This window comes from Elephas maximus, chromosome 6 (assembly GCF_024166365.1).
Source record: "Elephas maximus indicus isolate mEleMax1 chromosome 6, mEleMax1 primary haplotype, whole genome shotgun sequence".
In the NCBI taxonomy this organism is placed as follows: domain Eukaryota; kingdom Metazoa; phylum Chordata; class Mammalia; order Proboscidea; family Elephantidae; genus Elephas; species Elephas maximus.
The window spans coordinates 15,035,892-15,054,204 of record NC_064824.1 but is presented as its reverse complement, the minus strand read 5'-3'; the positions used below and the strand labels follow the sequence as shown (position 1 = coordinate 15,054,204).

The window sequence follows — 18,313 nt, the reverse complement described above, 5'->3', positions numbered from 1 at the left end:
GGTTTGGGTTTTTTTTTTTTTTTTTTCTTTTTATCCTATATCAAAGGTTTTTAAATAATTGTTTAAAAGTAAAACTTTAGTGTTGAGTTCACTTAGTTTCCTTGTACATGACAGTGAACGGTAATGACATCAAAAATGCTTTTTCAGGAATGCCCTGCCGGTTTGCTTCAGATGTTTTCGGATGCTTTCAAAATAATTTTTCAATTGATTTATTTTTAAATTACTTTTTAAAAAAAGTTATCATGTAACATGTGTACATAGATTAAGTGCTAAAAGACATATCAAAGATAGTTCCCCAACCTTCCCCGTCAGCAACTTTCCATTGTTTTTTTTTTTTTGTATTTACCTTCATGTTCCTAATTTGTGTTATCTCTTGCTGCATCACTTTTAGGTGTCCTGTAATGTCCTATTATGGTATGACAGTATCTTACCTCTTAGGTGCCTTCTGTTCCATCCTCCCACTGTGGTTTTTCCTTAAACTCTGGAATTATGTTTTTATTATGGTTGTATGTTTTTTACTCTTAGCAAAGTAGCTCATTAGTCTGATAGTTCTTGTACAACTTTTTGGTTTTTCTGAAGTTGACTGCTCCATTTTTTTAAATGTGTATATTTTGATCGAACCTCTAGCTGAGTGTTCTCATATCCTTCAGCCATGAATTCTTCTCAACAGAATGACTTTGTATTTTAAAAGTCTTGGTTAATGTTAGGTAGCAGCTCATACTTACCAATCATTTTATAATGTTATAGTATATGCTTTAATGGGTTTATGGAATTTTTGGACTGGAGTTCCTTGTGCTCTTCATTCGTGAATAACTTACTGAACATTACATATCAGGCAGTGTTCTGGGCTCCAGAGATTCAGCATTTTGAACCAAAATACCTGCTCTTGTGGCACTTTTATTAAGTGGGGAAAGACTCAGATTAAAATAACTTGATAAATCACAAAGTGCACTAGAAGATGGTAAGTGTTGTGGAGAGAAATACTCAGTTTTGACAAAGTTGGAATAGCCTGACTTAGTTAGGTAAGTAGCACATTATTATTTAGAGGTGGTTGACTTGGTCTTTAGTTATGTTTCTTAAGTTTTCCATTTCTTTTATGATATCTTACCTGCCATATATGTCACAACATATGTTATGATTGTTGATATTTGTGTGAGTGTTGTACTGCTGTTCAGAATATTAGCATCGTTAGTTACATCTTGTCAGTGGTAATACTTGCTCATATTTTTCTTGATTCAGTGTATTTATTTTAGCTGTAGATGTCACCTAAGTGGGTTTTTGTTTTATCTTTAAGCAGATGATGGTGGTGCTACCCCAGTACAGGACGAACGGGATTCAGGGTCAGACATTGAGGATGTTGTAAATGAGCAGCACTCTGGATCAGACACTGGAAGTGTAGAGCGTCATTCAGAGGTATCGTTTAAACAACATCTTGGGGGAGGCTTTTCCCTTGTATTCCATGAGACCTGTTCTATTCAGGAGTTGTGGAGACCCTGGCACAGATTTAGGCTTCAAACCTTAGGGACAAAAGAGTGTAAGTGAATAGAGAACGGCATTAAAAATCAATAAATAGATGTAGTCTGGGGGAAAGAAAGTTCCGATGGGGTCTTATTTCAGATATTAAGCCATTTTCCATTGTGCATGTCAATTCAGAGAACAGGCCAAGCCTTTGATATGTGACTAGGTTTCCCTATTCCCAAAATGATATCTTATTGAGGCAATGAGCGTTTGAAATTATGAAGAAATACCGATTGAAAATGAGCTAACTGGGGGGCAACTAACAACAATCACTTATTAAAATTTATATCAGGATTTAGGCTTTTCACTTTGAGCTGTTAAAATTATATAGTGGTGGACAATGAAAAAGGAAGACCGAAAAATAATTGATGCATTCGAATTATGGTGTTGGTGAAGAAACTTGAATATGTGATGGACTGCCAGAAGAACAAAGAAACACGTCTTAGAAGTTCATGCAGAATGCTCCTTACAGATGAGAATGGCGAGACTTAGACATGTTATCAGGAGGGACCAGTCCCTAGAGAAGGACATCATCAAATACATGGTCAGTGAAAAAGAAGGCAACCCTCAACAAGATGGATTGACACAGTGAGTGCGACAGTGGGCTCAGACATACTTAGTATCGTGAGGCTGGCACAGGACCGGGCAGCATTTCGTTCTGTTACGCATGGGATCGCTGTAAGTTGGAACCAGCTTGATGGCACCTAACAACAGCAAATGCAATTTAAAAAACTATTTTTGTTTATAATACAAAGACATATTGGATCATTGTACAGCATTTCAGCATGTTTCACATAATACATAAAGATTTATAAACTGATTAATTTACCTCCCAGATGATAAAGTCACTACTACACAATATTAACAAAATAAAATTGGGGAGCTTTTCAGTAAGCCAGCCATAAGTCTCTGGTAGAGACAAACTGAAACACATAAGAATGTAAAGATAACCAAACTTTCTTTTAAGGACTTTATTTGTTATGTATTATCCTTGATTACATATGCACAGAAAATTGTCCAATTTTAAGTAGTAGATACAATTCTTAGAGATTGTATCACTGACTTTGTCCTTTAACATGTCATTAGTATACATCCAACAGATACCTATTGTGTACCTGCTATGTATCAGTATAACAGTAGCATCTGACCTCATCTACATCCACATGGAGGGATGAGAATCAAGATCATCCCAAAGCTGATTCCTGGGAAGTGGAGGTCACACCTACATCCTCTTTCCAACTTTTTCACCTTTTCTGATATCAGCCATCACCCCCCAGCACTCTCTACTTCTGTGCCGGGTTCAGTAATTCATTGCAGCAGCCACATAGAACTCACGCACCATATTCACGATTATGTGGTTTATTGGGGAAGTAACAGGTTACAACTCAGGATCAGGATCAACAGAAATAACAGGATACAGTTTGTCAGTCAGGACAGCTTCCAGCCAAGACACCTTTCTGCTTCTGGGCTATGCCTGCAGGCAGGCAGCGTCTCTTTTGGCCATGCCCACCCCTGGACTTCTGTTTGTCTCTGCCCTGCTTGGGCAAGTGTTACAGCTCTTTTACTACCAGCAAGTACCCAGAGGCACCCTACTCCACCAGCAAGCCTCCTGCCCAAAGGCACTCGGCTCTCTCTTGCTCCGTGGGTCAACAAGCTCTCTGTATCCGCCTTGCACTGGGCTCCTGGTTCCCACTACTTGTTCTGCTGCACTCTCACTCACTTTCTTCGGTGTTAACAGCTCTCCCCCGTGTCTAGGAGGTTCTCACCGCAGGGACCTCAGGTCTAAAGAACGGGTTTCACTCCAGTCTCTTCTTGATGATAATGAGGTCCCCCTCAACCTCTATGGGATTGGCTGTTATGTAAGGAAAACCCTTGTCAGTTTCAAGGCATGGCCCTCCCACCAGGACCACTAACTGACCAATCCCCTTGGTAGGCCAGTCACTTAATTTGCATAGTAATCCACCAATTCTCACAAGGTCACTTAATCCTATTGGGTAGTTTTACATACCCTGTTTGCGTAATAGCCTGACCTGTTCCTGCAAGATGTGTAAAATAGAGCAATCACAGAGCAGACTGGCCTAATCTGTTATTTTTTGGCAGAATTATAAACCCAAGGCCAGAAAGGCCATATGTATGATAAACCCACTGCACTGTAGTCAGGCTCTTTTTCAGGCATTTTGGACATATCAGTGACTAAAAAAGGACTCTCCCACCCACTCACCCAGCATCACCAAAATCCTTCTCTTCTTGAATTTATTTTCCAGCAGTGGGAAAAAGACATTAAACAATGTAATGTTTTTTAATTGTATGGTTTGTTAAAGGTAATAAATACTATGGAGAAAGAAGAAAATCAGATCAGGGTGAAGGGCAGGTTTCAGGGTTAAATAAAGAAGTCCATGTAGGCCTTATTGAGAAAGTGACATTTGAATGGAGGCGTGACGGAAAGTACGGGAATAACCACGCAGTATGTGGGGGAAGAGCAGTTCCAGGCAAAGACCTAAGGTAGGAGTGTGCGTGATAGCTTCAAGGAACACCAAGGAGGGCAATGTGGCTAGAGCAGAGTGAGTAAGGGAAGGTGAGGTCAGAGGCCAGTTGGAGGTGGGGGAAAGGCTTGTCTTCCATTATTTTGATGGCATGCAGTTTTTTGTACGCTCTTAAAAATTCAGAATAAATTGTATTTAATGTGTTAATTAACCGTAGGTACTAGTTACTTAAGCCGTGTGTGATTTTGGTTTGAATATATTCAAAATGAATATGAGAAACTCCAAGCATTAGAAGTCAGTCATCTGTAGAGAAGACCTCTGATTGCTGTGTTAGAGGAAGGAACGGAATGTCAACATTGCTATAGCACATTTAGTGTGGCCGCACCATTGACCAGTGTCAGCCGAGAACCCTTGAGGGTGGTCATCTGACAGCCTCAGACGTCAGTTGTAAACATAAGCAGGCTTATCTTTAAGTATCTTCTACTTTTTTGTAATGAAATAAATGTGTGAATTGTTGAAAATTTGGAAAATAAATAAAAGTTTAAAGAGGAAAATTAAAATGACCATATTCCCACCACAGAAATGATTGTTACCTTTTGACATTTTTTTCTTATGCATTTTTACTCTCTCCCGTGTGTATAATGTATGTAGTATGTATTTTAAACTTGAGATTTTACAGTATACATTTTGTATCTACATAATATTTTAAATCTCTTATTTCCCTTAAGAGTATTTCACAAGTGTTTTCCCGTGTCATTAAACATTATTCCGAAGCATAATTTCTAATGGTTACGTAGTATTTTATAGTTTGGATGTACTATTATTTAACTATTCCCTAATTGCTGACATTTAGAGTGTTTAGCTATTATAAGTGAAGCTGTTTTGAACATTTATGTGCATAAACATTTGTCCTAATTTTTATTGTTTACTTAGAAATGGAGCAGAGGAGTTAACCACTTTAAATGGACTAAGAAAATTTAAGGCTTTAATAGATATTCTCCAGGGAGGCTATCCTAATTTGCTAAACACCAGTAGTTTGAGATTCCCCCCACGCATCTGTCAGTTTGTTGTGTTGTTGGGGGGGCTTGTGTGTTGCCGTGGTGCTGGAAGCTATGCTACCAGTATTCAGATACCAGCAGGGTCACCCATGGCAGACAGGTTTCAACAGAACTTCCCAGACTAAGAGAAAATAGGAAGAAGGACCTGGTTGTCTACTTCTGAAAAGAATTAGCCAGTAAAAACCTTGTGAATAGCAGTGGAACACTGTCTGATCTAGGGCTGGAAGATGAGCCCCCCAGATTGGAAGGCACTCAAAAGACGACTGGGGAAGAGCAGCCTCCTGAAAGTAGAGTTGACCTTAATGACTTGGATGGAGTCAAGCTCTTTGGACCGTCATTTGCTGATGTAGCATGACTGAAATGAGAAGAAACAGCTGCAAACATCCATTAATAATCGGAACATGGAATGTACAAAGTATGAATCTAGGAAAATTGGAAATTATCAAAAATGAAACAGAATGCCTAAAGATCGATATTCTAGGCGTTAGTGAGCTGAAAAGGCCTGGTATTGGCTGTTTTGAATCAGTCATGGTCTGCTGTGCCGGGAATAACAACTTGAAGAGGAATGGCATTGCATTTATTGTCAAAAAGAGCATTTCAAGATCTGTCCGGAAGTACAACGCTGTCGGTGATAAGATAATATCCATATGCCTACAAGAAATACCAGTTGATATAACCATTATTCAAGTTTATGCACCAGCCACTAAGGCCAAAGATAAATTGAAGATTTTTACCAACTTCTGCAGTCTGAAATTGATCAAACATGCACTCAGGATGCATTGATAATTACTGGTGATTGGAATGTGAACATTGGAAGCAAAGAAGAAGGATCAGTAGTTGGAAAATATGGCCTTAGTGATAGAAACAATGCCATGTGAAATAAAACTTAAAAGTAATGTTCTTGAGCATTGGCTAGGTTTAAAAAAAAATTTATAAGCAAACTCAGTGATGGGTTAATTACATATATTAAATACCTGTTTTTAGGTTACTAACATTTTTTTGCCTAGGTTGTTAAAAGAGATAAACATCAGTAGGATTTTCACGTATTTGTTCAGTATGGAGCGCTTTGAGAACTCAGAATTGTCACACCCTTTTGTGGTAGGCAGATTGGGAAGAAGGGAAATGCAGTTCGTGCACCAAGTGGAGAGGTGGCTATCAGATACGACCTAGGTATAACTAGTTGCCAGTTCTGTTTTTTTGTTTCCCTAAAATATTCTCTTGGACCACATGAACTTAACTGTGTGCTTTTTGGTCAGCTGTTCTGTTTCATGGAAAATGTATTGAAGGAAATAGGTATTTTAAAATTTAGACACTTGTAGATTTCTGCCACATAGAAAAATAGTATTCCTTCCTAGGGAGAAAAATAGACTGGGGGCCTGTTGAGGAAGAGGTGGCATGGAAATGGAGCCTGGCTTCTCGTGGTTTTCTGACTAGGACAGCATAGTGGGCCCAGCCATCCACCTGCCCTCAAAATCGGTGACAGTCACGTTAGCTCCAGCCGCACTTTGAGCTAAGTAAAGCTGGCAGTCTCCTGCGGTAACCTGCTCGCTGTTGTTTGGATCTTAACCCCTGAGAGGTTGTGCTGTGGTAAGGAAAGCATTCCTATGGGGAGTACACCAAAACATCTAGGTTATTCTTGGCCACCATTGTTCTTATTTGCCCTATTTATTATCCGTTCTTTTGATTCCACTTACGCTTTCCTTTATCTAGGGTAGATTTCAGCCTTCGTCTTTGATTCTGCCAAATTGAGGGGAAAAAAACACTATTATTTGCCTTGTTTCTTTTCTGTTCAACTTTATTTTGTGGGGTTTCTTTTAAATTTTGATGATTATATATCCAGCAGCCCTCCTTGGAAACCCTGTGGGGCAGTTCCACTCTGTCCTGTAGAGTCACTGCGAGTTGGAATTGACTCGATGGCATTGGGTTTGTTTTGTTGTTCTTCTTAAGGTAAAAGATTTTTTTAATGGTCCCTGATCTTAAGGTCAGGGTATTGTAAACATAGATGTGGAAACAAATACCTTTCAGTGAGGTAGAAGTACAAGGTGCTGTGGGGAATATGAAGGAGAGAATGGCTAACCGGCTCAGCCTTCACGGGGGACGTATGTGAGCTTAACCTTATTAGGCACTGTGCTAACTGCTGCTATACACCCATTTAATCAGAACAGCCCTTCAAGGTATAGATACTGTTGCTAACTATTACAGGAGGACATTGAGACTTTGAAGAGTTAAATAAATTTCCGTAGATCACACAGTAGAGAGAGGCAGAGCTGGAGTTTGGACCTCAGGTCTTTCTAACTCTATTAACCGTCACTTTGTGCTGCACATAGCGGGAAGTCCATTCTCCATAGAGAGAAAGATGGGAGACACTTCAGGAGGTGGGTATTTTTGCTAAGTTTGGAGGTGTGAAAAGAACACGGAGAGGAATGATAGTCTAGGCAAAGGGAAGAGCATTTGTTAAGGAGATGATATAATGAAACCAGTAGTTCTGTACATCAGGAGCAGGGTTTCTAAAGCGTGGTCCTTGGCCCGCCTGCATCAGAACCACTTGGATTACCTGTCAGAAGTGCAGTCTTTGACACCCTGCCCAGACCTATCTAGAGGAGTTTAGAAGCACAGGAATCTGTATGTTTTTCACAAATCTTCAGGTGATTCTTAGGCACACTAAAGTTTGGACCCTGTTGGTGTAGCGCATAGGCAGGAATCTGCTTCATTCTCAAAGTCTTAACCATGGTGTAGAAATTTCTTTTTCCAATACTCATCCACTACTTTTGTTTTTGACTGGGTCTAAGATTAACCTGCTTTTGATAGGCAAGGACCACTATGGTATAAACCCAGTGCCATCGAGTCGATTCCGACTCATAGCGACTCTGGTATAGGCTTCATTTTATTACGCTTTCGTAAGAGTAGTTTCTCAAAGTGCTGGAGCACTCCAGGAGCTGCACTGGAGTGATAGCCTTGTGTTATTTTATTGAAGGAATTCTAAGATTCTTTCATATGCCATAAAAAGGAATGAGTTTTTAATACACATGCTAAGTAAAATAAGCCAGACACAAAAGGGCAAATATTGTATGATTCCAGTTACGTAAACTATCTAGAACGGGCAAATACATAAAGATGAAGTAGGTTAGTGGTTACCAAAGGCTGGGGAAAGGAGAAGTAGGGAGTTATTGCTTACTGGGTACAGAGTTTCTGTTCAGGGTGGAGAGGTTTTGGAAGTAGATAGTGGTGATAGTTGCACAACACTGTGAGTGTAATTAATGCCACTGAATTGTGTACTTAAAATGGCAAATTTTATATTTTACCACAGTAAAAAAATTTTAAGTGCCTTCTTAGAACTTACTTTCTAAGTAGTTAATTTTTCATCTACAGTCTTTTAAAATACACAATTATTAAATTATGAGATGGCTAAAAGTAAATGTTTAGGAATACGGAGTACTGTACCGTAATGCAGGATTCTGTTAATCCTCCAGCACTACTGTCAGGTTTAATAGATAAACGTCGGTTTCAGCGGGTGGGGGGTAGGGTGTGTGACTGACAAGGATCTAGCGCTGTGGCGAGTACCCAGTGATAACTCAGGAAAAATGTGTTGGGGAAATTTTGAAAGGTTTATGATTTTGGAAAATTTTCTGAACACATTATTTTGAATGAATATAGCAATTATTTCTTTTTAACACTGCAGTCAAGATGGTACTAAAATATGGAGGAAACAAACACTCAAACTTTCGTTTTATAGACTTTTATAGTATGTATTTTTGTACTTTGAAGTTGCAGTCACAGCATACTTGGTCTTCTCTAAATGAGCCTAGGATAAATTGAAAGTCTGGATCGTGTGAAAACATTTCCATGCTATTTATCTTCTGAAACACTTTCGCCACGGAATTATGTCATAGCCTGTCAGTAGACATATATATTATGTAAATACTATTTGCTCCTTGAAAATTGATCTACGGTAAGTTCACGTGAAGTCCCTGAGTGGTTCAAACAGTTAATGGGCTCGGTAATTGAAGGTTGCAGTCAACCTTGAAGCACCTTAGAAGAAAGGCCAGGTGATCTCCTTCCAAAAAATCAGCCATTAAAAACCCTGTAGAGCACAAGTTCTACTCTCTCACACACACCTGGGGTCACCATGAGTTGGAACTGACTCATCAGCAACTGGGTTTTAATTCATTTCAGGTAGCTCAATCACATATTCTAAGCAGAAATATCTGGCTCAGTAAATTTTTAAGAGGGAAAATGCAAACACAGAAATACTTTCACTTTTTAAACCAGAATATTATCACCATGTTATTGCAAGTTCAGATACTAGATGGGGAAAACATTCCCCAGATCCTAAAACACATGCTACTAGTATTTTGATATGTTTCATTTTGTATATTTTCTAATGCATTTTGAAAAAAAAACTATAATATGCATGTTGTCAGTTTTGTGCCCAAAGCGTATATTTTAATATTATTTCAAGTAAAGTTACATGTTAGTATAGTTAAATGAGTCGTGTTCTCCATACAACCTAACGTTTTATACCAGGGTCACCACTAGATACATGTAGGACCGTGACCACTGTAAGCCTCAGTTTTCTTTTCATGAAAAGTACTGTTGTAAGGAATAATGAGCTGTCAGGAAAGAGGCCAGCGTAGGATGTGGCTCTTAATAGGTGCCTGATAAATAACTCCTCTTCATGTTTAGATTCACTTGGGAGAATATGCCCTGTATGTTATTTGACCCTTTAAAGAAAATTGTGTCATAGTTATTTCCCTCAAATAATTTTAACCTTATAAAACCCAAGAAATGCTCCTTTGTAAAAAAGAACTTGGGTACACGTTGGCTGGCATTTCTTTGATAAATATAGCTGGATTTTTGGGACCTAGAATTAGATGAGAACGCTAGGCTTTTTTGTTTAATCCAGCTCTTCAAAATTAATCTCCCATGTAGTAATCTCGGGATTATGCTTTTCAGATTTGTTTTGGGATCTGAAGCAGCCTAGCCATGTCTGAAGATGACCTTCTTTAAAGTGGGATGTTTGTATAAAGGTATAAGATAAGAATTCTACATTTAAGAGTGTATATTCCTACATTTAAAAAATTGTCTAAATTTGCAACATTCCACTATCAAACTTTTTTTTTTTTTTGTACTTAATTTTTTCCCATTTTATTTTTCAGAATGAACCTAGTGATCGAGAGGATGGCCTCACCAAAAGGCATCATGTGATGGACTCTGAGAATGATGACCTCCGAAATCTTAATGGTAGCGACTCTGAAAGTGAGGAGCTTCACGGGCAGAAGGACAGTGACTCTGAATCTGAAGAGCATCCAGAGCCTCCTGCAAGTGATTCTGAAAATGAGGATATCAATCGCCACGGGAGCGACTCTGAGAGCGAGGAGACCAGGAAGCTACCAGTTAGCGACTCTGAAAACGAAGAACTTCCTAACGGGCATGCGAGTGACTCAGAGAACGAAGATGTTCAGAAGCATCCTGCCAGTGATTCAGAAATCGAAGAGCTCCAGAAAAGTCCTGCCAGTGACTCTGAGACAGAGGATGCTCTAAAACCTCAAGTCAGTGATTCTGAAAGTGAAGAGCCCCCAAGGCACCAAGGCAGTGACTCAGAAAATGAGGAGCTCCCCAAACCTCGAGTCAGCGATTCGGAAAGTGAGGAACTTCCTAAACCTCAGGTCAGTGACTCGGAAAGCGAGGAGCCTCGGAGGAATCAGGCCAGTGACTCTGAAACCGAGGAGCTTCCCAAACCCCGCATCAGTGACTCAGAGAGTGAGGACCCTCCAAGGCACCCAGTCAGTGACTCTGAAAACGAGGAGCTTCCCAAACCCCGCATCAGTGACTCAGAAAGCGAGGGCCCCCCAAGGCATCCAGTCAGTGACTCAGAAAATGAAGAGCTTCCAAAACCCCAAGTTAGTGATTCAGAAAGTGAGGACCCCCCAAGGAACCGGGCCAGTGACTCTGAAAACGAGGAGCTCCCCAAACCCCGCATCAGTGACTCTGAGAGTGAGGAGCCACAGAAGGGACAGGCCAGCGATTCAGAAGCTGAGCGTCCCTCCAGGCACAAACAGAAGCCTGAGTCGGAGGATGACAGCGACGGGGAGACCAGGGGAGAGGATGCAGAAATGCAAAATGACTCCTTTAATTCAAATAGCCATACAGAGAGAAAAAGGGTTCACAGTTCTGACAGTGAGGAGGAAGAACCAAAAAGGCAGAAAATTGACAGTGATGAAGATGAAGAAAAAGAGGGGGAGGAGGAGAAAGCAGCAAAGCGGAAAGCTGCTGTGCTTTCTGATAGTGAAGATGAAGCGAAAGCAAGTAAGGGGTTATTTTGGGCATGGCCTCACTTAACGTCTAAGCCTATAACTGTGAAGCATTGCTTGTCACGTTAGATCTGTATCCTGCCATTCAGCTTGATGTTCTCAAATGTCACTAGGAACGGGTTTGCCCTGGCTTTCATTGGCTCTTCTTAATACGAAATTTTCTTTGAGTTGTTCTAACAACTTTTGTTCAGATCTCATTGCCTCAAAGTGTTAGACAGAGTGTCAATGAGAATATAAATGCCTTCATTTTTTACCAGAATGGGTAATGTTTCAGAGAAAGATGTCCACATGAAAACCCCTCACTGTTTCCAGAGTTACCTGTGTATCTCTGACAGCTACTTCATTAGATCCCATACAAGCGGCAACTGAGCTGTCACAGATACCTCTCACTTGATAAATACCCAAAGGCAGGGAGTCTTTGGAGAGAACTGTATTTAGAGATTACGTCTCTGCAGAGTATTCCAGGGTGCTATCTAGGAACTCTTTTTCACTCTCGATTTTTACTTGATTACTTTGTTATGAAGCTTATCTTTCTTTGGAAAAGAGGTATCCCCTCTAACCTTACAGTTCTTATAGGAGAAAGGAAAATTGGCCACACATGCTGCCAGTTTGGTAAGAAAGGTGGGAAATTTCAAATTGTTTGGCAACAGTTCAGAAGCATGGAGAGTCTACCAAAGAACACCCAGTTCTTTTTAGTTCCACTAATACTAGGCAGCGTAGAAGGAGTGCCAGCTCTGCACATCAGTCTCATCTTACTTTCTCTGTCCCCCAAAAGGAAAGGTAACCATTGGTACCCACTTTTATATGATGTTTTTTGGGTTTTTTTTTTTTTTTCCCATCTTTTGGGCACTTTTTCCTAAGCAGAGTAACAGATAATTGTAAGATGACTCTGAACCTTGTAGTTATCTTATTCAAAACCACGTGTCAGTGGGCCCTTTGATTTTTGCCACATATAAGCAGTCCCTGGGTTGTGAATGTCCAGCTTATGTAGTTATGAGCCAACTCCCATAAAGCCTATTATATTGAAAATTCGAGGTACATACGATGGTTTGTAATAAGAAATAGGCACTACTTTGTGATGTGCATCAGAACATCAGTATTACTGAATTATGTTAAAGATGTTTTAGTATATCTGCAAGTTTTTTATGAGTAGAAAGGTACACTATATGCTGTATACCAAGACGTTTGACTAACTGACATTAGATAGTTCTGAGTCGGAATCGACACGACGGCAGTGGGTTTGGTACCTAACTGTTCCGACTAATGTACAGATTGGACTTAGGAACGTAACTTGTTCATAATCTGGGGACTGCCTGTACTGCCATTTTAAAGGACCTGTTAGGCTTAGTAATCCATGACCATGACGAAATATAAGTTTGATTTTTTTTTTTTTTTTTAACAACAGCAAAGAAGAGCCGTGTTGTCTCTGATGCAGATGATTCTGACAGTGATGTTACCTCAGAAAAAGCAGGCAGAAGAGAAAGGACTGTAGCGTCAGACAGTGAAGAAGGAGTAGGGAAAGGCGAATTGTCTGATAAGAAAAACGAAGAGAAGGATCTTTTTGGGAGTGACAGTGAGTCGGGGAATGAAGAAGAGTAAGTGACAGTGTGATGTGAGTTTTCAAGGGTTCTTAGAGGGTGGTGGAGAGGGGTTTTGTCTTTTAGGTTTTTATGAACTTGTATTAAAATTTCTTCTTAAGGTATAATGTAATACATACTGCCTTGAACGCATAACCTGGGGACTCAGGGTTTTAGTTCTAGTGTCTGAACTGCTGTATCTCACAAATCCCATGTTAAGTGAAAGAAGCAAAGAGGACATGTTGTATGATCCCATTCACCTGAAGTTCAGGAACAGGCAGGACTATCTGTGGTGATGGAAATGAGTGTAGTGGTTGCCTTGAAGGCGTTGGTGTGGTGGACTGACTGAAGCGGCGCGGGGGAATGTTCTGGGAAGATGAAATTGCTCTACATCTTGAGGATGCTCGTTACGTGAGTGTGTGCGTTTGTCAAAACCCATTGAACTGTATGCTTGAGAGCTGCACGTTTTACTATACGTGAATTATATTTGATTTTAAAAAGGTTTTATGGCTCTTATGCAGATGGAAACAAATTAACGTTTTTCTGTATTTGTTTCTCCTCTAGAAACCTTATTGCAGACATATTTGGAGAATCTGGTGATGAAGAGGAAGAAGAGTTTACAGTAAGTATAAGATGGAAGTTTTTCCACTTTAATGCTTTTTGTTTTCATGGCAGTGGTTCTCTTGTAGGTGAGTGTGGTAAGTTGGAATAAAGAACTATGATGTATTCGGAAAAAATCTAGAAAAAAATGGATTCAGAAAGTGGAATATGTAAATTTCAAACTAAAAGTGGGGAAAAAAATGGGATAATAAAAATCGATTGATCCAGAAGAAAGGCTGGAAAAGGAAATACAGAACAGGAGGACAGTTAGAAAGTAGTGCATAGTAAGAGAGCAGATTTAAAAAACCAGTTGCCATTGAGTTGATTCCAACCCATGGCAACCCTGTCCATGTCAGAGTAGAAGTGCACTCCATAGGGTTTTCAGTGACTGATTTTTTGGAAGTAGATTGGCAGGACTTTCTTCCGAGGTGCTCCTGGGTGGACTGGAACCTCCAACCTTTTGGTTAGCAGTTGAGCACTTGAACGGTTTGTACCACTTAGAGATTCCTAGCAGATTTATGCCCTGTTAGTGTCAGAAATTACTTTAAATGTACCACATCCTCCAATTAAAGAACAAAGATTGTGAGACTAGATTTTAAAAACCAACTATACACTGATTCCAAGAGATTTGTCTGAGACAGACAGAGAAAAGTTGAAGGTAAAAGGATAGAAAAGCTACTCCATGTGTCCAGTGGGTTAACCAAAAGAAAACTGGTGTGGCTATGTTAATATCAGAGAGGTAGGCCTTACGGGGAAAAATCATTACTTAAGACAAAGAGGATCACTTTATATTGAGGAAAGATTTTTAAATTATACGCACCTAATAAGATGACTTAAAATACGTATATACAAAACAAAAACTGACAGAACTACAAAGAGAGATGGACAAATCTGTAATCAAGCTGGAACGGTGACTGACAGAACAAGCAGGTCAGAATAACTAGAAGTGAGTCTCTTTTTGTATAATCTGGATACAAGCCCATTAGTGGTTATAAAAGGTAAAAAGTATCTTTTTCTCTTCTGTGGCTTGCCTTTTCACTGCCTTAGTGAAGTCTTTTGATGGATAAAAGTTTCTTAATTTTAATGTAGACCAAATTTAGCAAAGTTTTCCTTTATGGTGAAAGCTTTTTGAATTCTGCTTAAGAAATTTTTGCTTACCCCCAAGATTATGAAAATATTCTACTAAATTTTCTTCTAGAAGCTTGATTATTTTTTCTTCCTCATTTAAGTGTACAGTCCACCTGGAGTTCGGTTTTTTTGTGTGATAGAAGGTGGAGATGAGGGTTTTTCCCCCTTTGGAATACCTAGTTGACCCAGCACCCGTTTTATTGAAAAGATCATCCTTTGCATTAGTTTGCAGTGCCGTCTTCACTGTAAATCAAGTATGTCTGGGCTGTCCGTTCAGTTCGCTGGTCTCTGTGTCTGTCTTTGCACCAGCAGTACGTAATTCTCCACACTAGTTTATTTCTTTTGTCTTGTTATTCTTCAAGATTGCCTTGGCTGTTCTCGGACTATATAACTTTTCAACAAAAATGCAAAGCATAGACATTTTATAAATACAAAACATAAAATTGAAAATTTATAACAGAATTATCAAACAGCACGTCTCTGCCACCCAGACGTTTAAAACCTCCTCGTTAAACAATTCTTGGGTCAAAAAAGGAATCAGTTCTGTTATTACTAAGGCAAGACAATGTGAGAGTAGTTGAATTTAGAATCTAATGCAAGACGGTAGAAAACTAACAAAGTAAAGCTAAGGAACATTGAATGGAAGAAATCACTTAATAAATATTTTGGAGCCTGTATGCTAGACCGTTGTGGGTGCTGTCCTCATGGAGTTCATACTCATTTAAGCAACACATTACAAGACTAAAATGTACTTTTCTAATTTGGTTGGAGAGTTCACTTAATAGGTTCAGTTCAGTGAGAAAAACAACATAATAGGTGAACCATTGGGAAGGCTGTTTTAAGTGTGACACAAAAGTTAGAAGCTGTAAAGAACAGATCAGCTGTTTCAGTTACATAAAACTGAAGAAAAAATAAATGCCTGGAAAACATTACCAAAAGCAAAGTCAAACTGCACAAATAAATTTCGGGGGATTGAGCAGTTCCTGTCACTTACAGAGGACTAACTTTCCCAATTTTTGAAGTTTTTGCACACCAATAAGAAAATGATGAGTAGCCCAACAGAAGATGGACAGAGGGTATTGAGAGTTCACAGAGAAAGAATTCCAAATGGTTTTTTGCTTTGTCTAATATAAATGAATTGACTTTAATTATTGCAATAGCATTTCCATATACTTGATAAATAGCAGTACATGCTTTGTAAATTTTTTTAGAATTTTATTTTTTGTTGTTGAGAATAGACACAGCAGAACATACACTAATTCAACCAAATTGCTTTGAAACATGAAAAAAATGCCCAGCTTTATTCAAGAGAATGCAAGTAAAGCTGTATTGAGATGATTCTTATTTTTCGTCTGGAGATTGGCAGAGATCAAAGTTGGATAACTGTGTGTAGTAACGAGAAGGTGGGGAAACAGATGTGCTCATTCTTTGCTGGGAGAAGAGTTAATTGGTATAACCTCTGTGGAGGGCAGTTTGGCAGATATTTCTGAAAACTTTAGATTGCACATATCTAAATGTCAGCATTGGAGCAGGGTGGTTTAGTGGTAGAATATTTCTTGCCTTCCGTGCGGGAGACCCATGTTCAGTTCCCAGCCAGCGCACCCTCATGCACAGCCACCAGCCGTCTGTCAGTGAATGCTTGTGTATTGCTAAGATGTTTATTGAGGCTTCACAGAGCATCCGGACCAAGGCAGACTAGGAAGAAGGGCCTGGCAATCTACCTTCAAAAAACCTGCCATCGAAAACCCTGTGAATCACAATGGCCTGATCACATTGTGCGTGGGCCCCATGAGTCGGGCAACTCGATGATAGCAAACTACAACAACAAAATGTCAGTAGGAAAGTATTATAGACAAACGATGGCTATAGCCATATGATGAAATCATGTAAAGATTTAAAAAAGAGAATACTTTATGCAGGTATGGATTTGTTTCCATATTTTACTGTTAAGTGGAGAAAGTGCAGTACAGTATGCCATCCTACCATTTGTATAATAAACCCCCAAGAAAACCAAACCCATTGCCGTCAAGTCAGTTCTGACTCCTCGTGACCCTATTGGACAGAGGAGAACTGCCCCTTAGGGTTTCTAAGGCACTAAATCTTTCCGGAAGCAAACTGCTACATCTTTCTCCCACAGTGTCGCTGGTAAGTTCAAACTACTGACCTTTTGGTTGGCAGATGAGTGATTTAACTGCCACGCCACCAGGACTCCTTCATGTAATAAAAGGAGATACTAAATACATACGTCTGGAATTGCTTGTATAAATGTATACTATCTCTGGAAGATAACTAGTAACACTTGTGACAAGGGTGGGAGGGAGTTTTTTGCTATATACTTTTCAATACCTCTTTAATCTTTTTTCTATGTAAACATTTTACATTTGGAGCCTTGGTGGTGAAGAGCTTGGCTGCTAACCAAAAAGGTCAGCTGTTTGAATCTACCAGGCGCTCCTTGGAAACCCTGTGGGTCAGTTCTGCCCTGTCCTGTAGGGTTGCTATGAATCAGAATCGACTGGACAGTAGCAGGTTAGGTTTTTGGTTTGGTATGACTTTTAAAAACATGCAAAAAATTAAGCAGTGTACAGAAGAAAATGTGTGCAGTACTTGTTGTAAGTTTGCCTAACTTGCCCTGACTTTCAGGGTTTTAACCAAGAAGATTTGGAAGAAGAAAAAGGTGAAACGCATGTAAAAGAAGCAGAAGATTCAGATTCTGATGATAACATAAAGAGAGGAAAACAGTGAGTTTCTGTTTTTTAAAAAAGGAATTTGTTAAAGACAATTCTGAAAAAAAAAATAGAGACGATTAAACTTTATTTTCTTAATGTCCCTGATCAGGAGGAATCCATTCCGCTTTTGTCCTTTCTGCTTCTCTTTGTACAGTGCTGTCAAAGAATTATTTGATATTGTTGGTATTCTTTCATTTGCCCTGTGCCCAGATATCATAATTTTTGGAATTATATTTATATAGCACCAGACTCTAAATTTATGGATAATCAAGTAAGTTCTTCTGAAAACTGGTAAAAAATATGTGTATATTGAAGGCAAAAAAGGCTGATTAGGAAGAGGGGACCAGGTCTAAAGTCTTAACTACAAAATGTTACTTGATTGTATTTCACTTACTACTGTTGAGATAACTGGAGTCTGTCTTTGGGAAAATCTTATAGGTGCCACACAAACCAAATGACTGTTGACAGTTGTAGAGGTGATGCTTTAAAAAACGGTGCACTCTTTAAACCCTAGTGGCATGCAAAATTAAGCTGAACGAGTTTGGCAGTGCCTTTGGAAATTGAATTTATATGATGACAGTGAGCTAACTCCCTCTTAAGTCTTACGACTCTGATTTGAGGCCCTTAGCAAGCCTGTAGATTCCCATCTTTATCTTAGCTGCATTATGTTTGACACCTATGATTTTTATCACTAAAAATACCAGTCTATTCTTCTACTCATGCTGTTTGAAATAAAAACACTCAAATAATTGAACACCTTCCTGTTCCAAAAAAGCAGTGCTGCTAAAACTGAATTAATATATGCAGCAGTGTCCCCTGAATGAGAGTTTGAAATGTTCCTTCTTAAGCTGGTTTATGCAAATGTGAATATGGTATATGGAGAGCCTAAAAACTAGTAATGTTTACTATATG

At 39.2% G+C, this 18,313-nt stretch overlaps 1 protein-coding gene across 6 annotated transcripts in view; it reads left to right on the top strand.

Annotated features, from left to right (window-relative positions):
• Positions 1–18,313, top strand: part of IWS1 (interacts with SUPT6H, CTD assembly factor 1) — a 36,468-nt gene that overhangs the window by 1,445 nt on the left and 16,710 nt on the right. For 2 of the 6 annotated variants that reach the window (XM_049889093.1, XM_049889092.1), the window contains exons 2-6: positions 1,298–1,413; positions 10,216–11,365; positions 12,776–12,965; positions 13,512–13,569; positions 17,316–17,413. In XM_049889093.1, coding sequence (XP_049745050.1) covers positions 10,264–11,365; positions 12,776–12,965; positions 13,512–13,569; positions 17,316–17,413 — 1,448 coding nt within the window. In that variant the 5' untranslated portion in view covers positions 1,298–1,413; positions 10,216–10,263. Of the gene's footprint in view, positions 1–1,294; positions 1,414–9,973; positions 10,087–10,215; positions 11,366–12,775; positions 12,966–13,511; positions 13,570–17,315; positions 17,414–18,313 lie in introns of those variants that run through there. The other 4 variants (XM_049889091.1, XM_049889096.1, XM_049889095.1 and 1 more) reach the window with 3 other exon arrangements.